Raw genomic sequence first — 7,320 nt, forward strand, 5'->3', positions numbered from 1 at the left:
TCGGCTAATATTAGTAATAATTGGCTAATATTAGTAATATTTTATGAATTGACCAATTTTTGTAATGAGCTACTTATAAATGGACATAGGTGGTAGTTTCCCCAAATTGTATTACATTGGGCCAAGTCAACAGGCCTCAAATTCAAATCCGGCAATGGGCCCAACGAGCTCGATCGAGTAACTGGACCAAAGAAAAACCCTAGGCACCTTTGCATATAAAACCCTAACGCCTCCCACTTCTGTATTTTTCTCACAGGTTAGAGAGAGAGTGAAGAACAACACCGTCCAACAATGTCGAAGCGAGGTACTATTTGATCTTATGTATTTATTTATTTATTTATTGAAAATATAACATTAAGTGTGAGATTTAGGGAACTTTTAGTGTATAAATCTTAATTTACTTTAGAGAGCAAATTTATTTATCGGTAATAGATTGAAATTAGCCTAATATAATAGAGCATGTACAAATGTTTCATATAGTCAACTCTAACTAGTTTGGGGTTGAAATATTTAATTTTTATAAATCATAGTTTTTCATTTTTTGAAAGTGTAATGTAAAAAGTGTGAGATTTAGTCAACTTTAATTTATGTAACCTTAGAAAACCAATTTAAATTATCAGTCTTATAATGAAATTTGAAGCCTAATGGAGTGGAACAACATGTACATGAAAGCAATCGCCATATGTTCTGTGGAAATTCTTTCTGTATTTTTGTTGTTTGATCGCATGTATTTTTTGAAATTTCTGAAAATTTAATGTACAAAGTATGAGATTTAGGGAATTTTTAATTTATATAACTCTTAATTTACCTCAGAAAACAAATGTATTTATTAGAATGAAATGAGAAGCCTAATACAGTTGAACATTTATAGATGCTTCAAGTACTGATGTTTTATATAGTTGATCCGTACTGGTTTTTGGGAATGTAACTTAGTTGATTGATTAATTGTGATTAGTTAAGCGTATTATACTGATGAGCCTAATGGAGTAGTTCATTGATTAACCGGACCCGACTTGATTGAGATTGAAATGTGGCTGATTGATTAATTAATTTTAATCGACTAGTTGTGATTGGCTAATTAGTTAATTCCTTAAAATGTAATTTGTGAGCCCTTAGAGTGGAACATATACAAACTATTCGTGTAGTCTAATTTAGTTTGAAATTGTGACTAGTTGATTGATTAGTTATTTTAAAATGTAACTTAAGGACGTGGAGGTTCTGCTGGGAACAAGTTCAGGATGTCGTTGGGTTTACCGGTGGCGGCAACTATTAACTGTGCCGATAACACTGGTGCAAAGAACCTTTACATCATTTCGGTGAAGGGTATCAAGGCAAGGCTTAACAGGTTGCCTTCAGCTTGTGTGGGTGACATGGTTATGGCCACTGTGAAAAAGGGTAAGCCTGATCTCAGAAAGAAGGTTATGCCTGCTGTCGTTGTTCGTCAGCGCAAGCCGTGGCGCCGAAAGGACGGTGTTTTCATGTACTTTGAAGGTATTTTCAGATACCCTTAATTGGTTTTGTTGTTTTGAAACTGATTTTCTTTTCAGATTGTGAGTTTGCTGTTTTGTTTTGTTTAACCCTTTCCAAAAACACTATAATTTTAGTTTTGGGTTTTCATTAGTTCAAGTTTTTGTCGGTGTCATTTCTTTCTAGTTAGCAAGTTGTTTGTCCATGTAGAGGTAAAAGTGTAGCTGAATATATCATTTCATAATTATAAATTACTGGATTAATATTTGTCTTCCTTGCTACTGTTGTCTTGTTTGTTATATTACCTGTATTATTTTTCTCTCTGTTTGTATATTGGCTCCTTACATGATTATTACTTGTATCTGGGTAGTTCACTGAATTATTGAGAGTGTTTTGAAACGGCTGTTAGAGAGGTCTGCACAGTATATGAAAACTTGTCTGCTGATGCTTCTCTTTTATTTGTGCAGATAATGCTGGTGTAATTGTGAATCCCAAGGGTGAAATGAAGGGTAAGTTATTTTACATTGAGTAGACTTTATTGCTATTTCAAAGGCAAAAGAGATCACTAAAGTTACCTTTAACAATTTTACTTCTGTATCTTTGTTTTTTAAGTCTAGTACTTCCTCCTTCCCAATTTACGTGGCATTCTTTCCTTTTTTAGTCGGTCCCAAAAAAAATGTCACGTTTCCTCATTTGGAAACCTTTTATCTTTGGAGATTCTACTTTTCCCTAATGAATTGATCTACACAGCTACACAAATATCTATGGTTTGTATTATTCAACAAATTTCAAAAGTCTTTCTTTCTTAAACCCTGAGAAGTCGAGCACCGTCACATATAGTGCGACGGAGTATTACTTTTGAAGTGTGACCATTCATACAAACACCCATTAGTGATTCATCAACTGTAGCATCTATCAATCCTGCAATTTCAAAACTGACTCATTAAGCGACTCTTGAGAGTGAACTTTAAAACTAATAAGATATGTATTGTTTGACTATCAATGCCCGGTCTATGTTATCTTACCATGTATTCTTTCCTGTTATGTAGGATCTGCCATTACTGGTCCCATTGGGAAAGAGTGTGCTGATCTTTGGCCAAGGATTGCAAGTGCTGCCAATGCTATCGTTTAGTTTGAGAATTGTGTTTTCCAATAGTTTATTTGAGTTTTTGAATATCAGGGAGTTCTTTTCTTGCTAAGAATTATTAGTGCAACTGGCTATGAGAATTTTGCTGTACTCCAAACGTTTTCACCTATGTAGGACGTTACTGTTTCCTTTTCTTGTTGGTGTGTTTATTATGAGTAAAAGGAAAGAAGTTGAATTCATTGATTTTCTTACACTTCCGTAGTTTTATACGAAAAAATCCAAAGGTTTTACTACATATAGCATGATATATGAAGTTAAAATTTAAGGGGCATTGGAATTAAGATGCTTGTCTTTTACTTTGATTAGATGAGCTGAGTGACGAGTCATAACCCAAATTTTACCAACTAAAAACTACTTTTCCTTTTCATCCAAAAATTATTGTAACATAGCATTGACTTACTACAAAACTTTTGTAAATTTAGTCATTTAACAAAAGAACAAATTCTACTGGCGGCTATTTGGTTCTAAAAGCAGAATATGATTTTCTCAAGCAAGTAGCAACACCCACCAAGTTTTAAGGGCTACAAGTGACTTGATTATAGAAATATGGGGCTTGTTTTTATAAATCTTTGTTTCATTATTAATCCAATGAAAAGGGAAAGAAAGAGAAGTTGCAAAGTAACTATCCATAGCAGAGCAAAAAAGAAAAGTCAAATAGAGAAAGAGAGGATATACACAAAGAAGCCGCAACAACAAAGAACAATAATATACCTAGTGAAATTTTACAAGTGGGACCTGAGGAAGATGGTGTATATGTAAACCTTGCTTTTACCTTGTGAAGGTAAAGAGATTGTTTTTGATAGACTAACACAAGAAAAGTATTATCCAGCAGTCATGAATAAGAAATACGATAGTGCATACTAATACGAGCGTAATACTAATACTACTAGTATGGAGAAGAAAAACGCGCGACTACCTACTAGCCTACAACCGTAATCCTCGACCTCTACACCCTCCTATCAAGGATTATGTCCTCAATAAGCTGAAGAAGTACCATTTTTTGCCTAATCACCTCTCCCTAATACTTCTTAGGCTTACCTCTGCCTCTCCTAAGTCTCACCATTGTCAACCTCTCATGCCTCCTTACTGGGCATCTGTGCATCTCCTCTTTACATGCACAAACCACTTCAATCTTGCTTTCCGTATCTTGTCCACCACTGAGACTATTCTCACTTTGTCCCAAATATCTTCATATATTCCTAATCGTATCTCTTACTATGCCCATACATCCATCTTAGCATCCTCATTTCCGCTGCTTTCATCTTCTGGACATGAGAGTTCTTGATTGGCCAATTATTCACCTCAAACAACATAGTTGGTCGAACCATCACTCTGTCGAACAAATAAAGTTGCATTTGGTAAGAAGCTCTTTACCTCAAGTAGAACTTCTGACACAAATCCGGGTTATAGTTTTTGCATAAGAGATCAGGCTTATCTTTGGCATCATGTTAAAAGGACAGAAATATCATAGCGCAATAGATGGTATTGGTAGGTATTTTAGGACAAAAATGATGTTAGTATGTTACATACACCACTAGGATAAGACCCCCCCCCCCCCTCTTCCTTTTAGATCTTTTTTTTGAAGGTTTGGACCCCTCAGCACAACAGGAAGCATATTTAGTTTGACCAGTATTATCTCAACTATTCCCCACTCACTGTAGATATGAATATGAAATCCAATATTAGTGAACCTGATGCCTAGTTGCCTACATATAGAATCTTTATATACTTAAAAAGAGCATGGCAGATCTCCACTTTTTTGAAGAGTGGGGATGTCAGTTGACTCATTTCTTATTAAGAGGATATTATCCATCTATATATAGTATTAAGAATATTATCACTCTTCAAAATTAAGGTCGTTCAGACTTTGAAAAATTGTGGTTAAAGACCCTGTCTTGAATTCAGAAGTAGTTAAAGGGATGGAAATCTTGAGTTCAACAAGGTTGAAGAAGATCCAAATGTTGAAGTGGTGGCGGAGATGGAATATTTTATCACAGGTACCAGATAACTCTGCTGAAATAGTGGTCAATGTAGGACGAAGAACAAGGATGAATGAATGGTTTGTGCATTATTAGAAAGTCGGTTTTGAGGTTCAAATCTCAGTGGAGACAAGCCCTGAGATGGCGAAGAAACTCTGTGTGCTTCAGCTATGATGCTTACAACTACTCTCAGAATTTTGATGATGGATGCTTTAAGGAACACACTTCACCTTTAGTTCCTTGAAAAATTTTCATGTTGGGTAATTTTTTTTAATCTGTTTAAATCTTGGTAAGCACTGTTAATCGGTACATATCCTAATTGGAAGTAGCAGTCATTCAATGGAATGGTCGAGGTACATGCAAGTCGACACGACACCTGGCTGAAACATGAAGAGTAGAAGCTATATCCATTTCTTGATATCATGAGTTGGATTGCTATAAGTTAGCAATAGTTAGCTGGTGATCTTTTTCCTGTTTTATACAGAATATTGTGTTGAATCATTTATGTAGAGTCGGTAATTATTGACTACTTTGTATGTGTTCTTACTGACGTTGTATTCAGAATCTAAAAGCGTAAAAATTGCATGGGCGTTCTATTTGGTCGCCCTCATTTAACATATACCCATTTTTTTTAAAACTTTTAACTTATACCCACTCTTTAAATAACTTCGGCACCCTTTCTCGTCCTCCTTCTCCTCCTTCATTTTCTTCTTCTTTCTTCTGCTGCTGTTGGTGCTGCTATGGAACTTCAGCTATTAAAATTTTGTGTAGACATATCTGGTTCAATGATAAGACGAATGGATCTGCAAGTGGTCATTGTTTGGCACCATGTCCATTTTCACCCTTAACTTTAGGCTGAAGTGAAAGCAATTCACCACAAATTTAGCATCTGAAAGTTCTTTTGTTTACTTAAAAAGAGAGAGGACCAAGTGATTAACAAGAATGGCCTAGGAAATGGGTGATCTTAGACTTTTGATCTTGCTTGGCTAGTGAGCAGAACTTTTAACTTTTGACCTTGAAGATTTGCTCAAGCGGCAAGGGGGAGTCAAAAGTTTAAGATCATCCATTTATAAGGTCATTAAGTATAATTTCCCGAGAGGAAGTGAAGAACCTAATTGAATGTTTTTCGGACCGACCTCCTAAATCTGATACTTCTACCCATCATACAAGGCCCACAAATCCAAACTCGAAATGGTTCAAATATGTATTAAATAGTAAAGTACGGGCCAAGTGCATAGATAACGCAAGATTTTATCCTGAAATTTTAAATTAAAAATCTTAACTTCAGGACAACGCAAGATATTTTGTCCTTTAAATTTGAACTGAAAAAGTGAAATTGAGAACGCACTGGCTAATTCCTAAATAGCAACCTTTTAGAGTTGCTACTTGGTGTCATTTCTACGAAAAGTGCTTTCTATCAATTTTGTTTTATCAAAAAATAACTCAAACACGAGAACTTCGATTAAGGATGAATAAGTCATATTCATTCCACCATAACTCTTGGTGGTTTTCTACTCGAATCTGTTTGTACTCTGTTAAAAAAGAAACACACACACAAAAAAAAACCTATAAATCGTTTCGGTCTCTCAACAAATGTAGTCCATGATCCTAACTCTTCAGCTCTTTAAGGTCAATCCTTAATAAGAAACGTTCTAAGATTAGGTCAATCACTAAGGGAGAGAAATTAGTGTTATTACTATCAGTCTATCATAAAATCGTCACTAAAATAAGGCTGAATACACCTAAAACTACCACTATTTTTCATTTAGACATCTCAAGTATAAGCTTTATTTCGATTGAACACTTGTAGTTGGCCCAAAATGTACCAATCTCCTTTAGGATAGGATCCTCCTTGGTCCTTTTTACATAACACTCTTGGCCGCCCAAGAGGACTGGCTATCTTTCTCTTTATACGCAATATCTTGAAAGGCAAAGAAAAACAGCGCACGGACAAGAAAGGACGACGTACTATGAGACTTTCTGTTTTATTAATCTCTGCGAGCTTAATTCTTCTTCGATATCCATATATTTTCTATATGGTTCAAACAAACATAAGAAATAGCGGGTTCCTGATAGAGGGAAATCCACAGTTATATTCGAAATTTAAGTATATCTTAATCTCTTTTTGCCTTTATTCATTCATTACAACGAGAAATTTCCACTGGATTTATTGTTCTAAAAGCGTAAGTCAGATTTATTTCGCTGACATGATTGATAGCGTGAGTTGCATCTATATAATGCTCATGTTCATTGTCCTCTACTGATGCCTTAGGAGTTTTTTCGATGCATAAATGTACGTTCATATATAATTTCATTTGTAATTACTTTATTTTCTATTAGAAAAACCTACTGATTGTGGTTCAATTTTTAGCAAACTATAGTCGCATCACCCCTAAGAGCGTTCTATCAATCTGAGTATTTAGCCCAGAATCGAATCCTCAGAGAATTAACATATCAATTACTTTTGTTAGACTCACTAAATTCTACGTAATCAACTTCCCAGATATTTAAATAACAATTGGTTGGTGATGGTTTAACTAACTATAACTGAATAAAAGCAAGTAAACTAACAGCCAACTCTGATTGAATTGTAATGCAAGTAAAGAATGATCTAAGGTTATGATTTCCTCTATTGATGGAATTCCTTCCTGTTATGTTTCACATAGATTTGCCTAACTGTCTCTATCGATCATGAGCACTCTTATTACCGTAAATCTCTCCCGAGTA

At 35.0% G+C, this 7,320-nt stretch overlaps 1 protein-coding gene across 1 annotated transcript; it reads left to right on the plus strand.

Moving 5' to 3' along the window:
* Positions 1 to 201: 201 nt before the first annotated feature.
* Positions 202 to 2,793, plus strand: LOC104230490 (large ribosomal subunit protein uL14-like). Its single transcript, XM_009783315.2, has 4 exons — positions 202 to 304; positions 1,207 to 1,491; positions 1,935 to 1,976; positions 2,517 to 2,793. Exons 1-4 carry the CDS (start codon positions 292 to 294, stop codon positions 2,597 to 2,599), a joined length of 423 nt encoding a protein of 140 aa, XP_009781617.1. The 5' UTR covers positions 202 to 291; the 3' UTR covers positions 2,600 to 2,793.
* The last annotated feature ends 4,527 nt before the right edge of the window (positions 2,794 to 7,320 follow it).

The sequence above is a fragment of the Nicotiana sylvestris genome, chromosome 2, assembly GCF_000393655.2.
Source record: "Nicotiana sylvestris chromosome 2, ASM39365v2, whole genome shotgun sequence".
Lineage (NCBI taxonomy): Eukaryota > Viridiplantae > Streptophyta > Magnoliopsida > Solanales > Solanaceae > Nicotiana > Nicotiana sylvestris.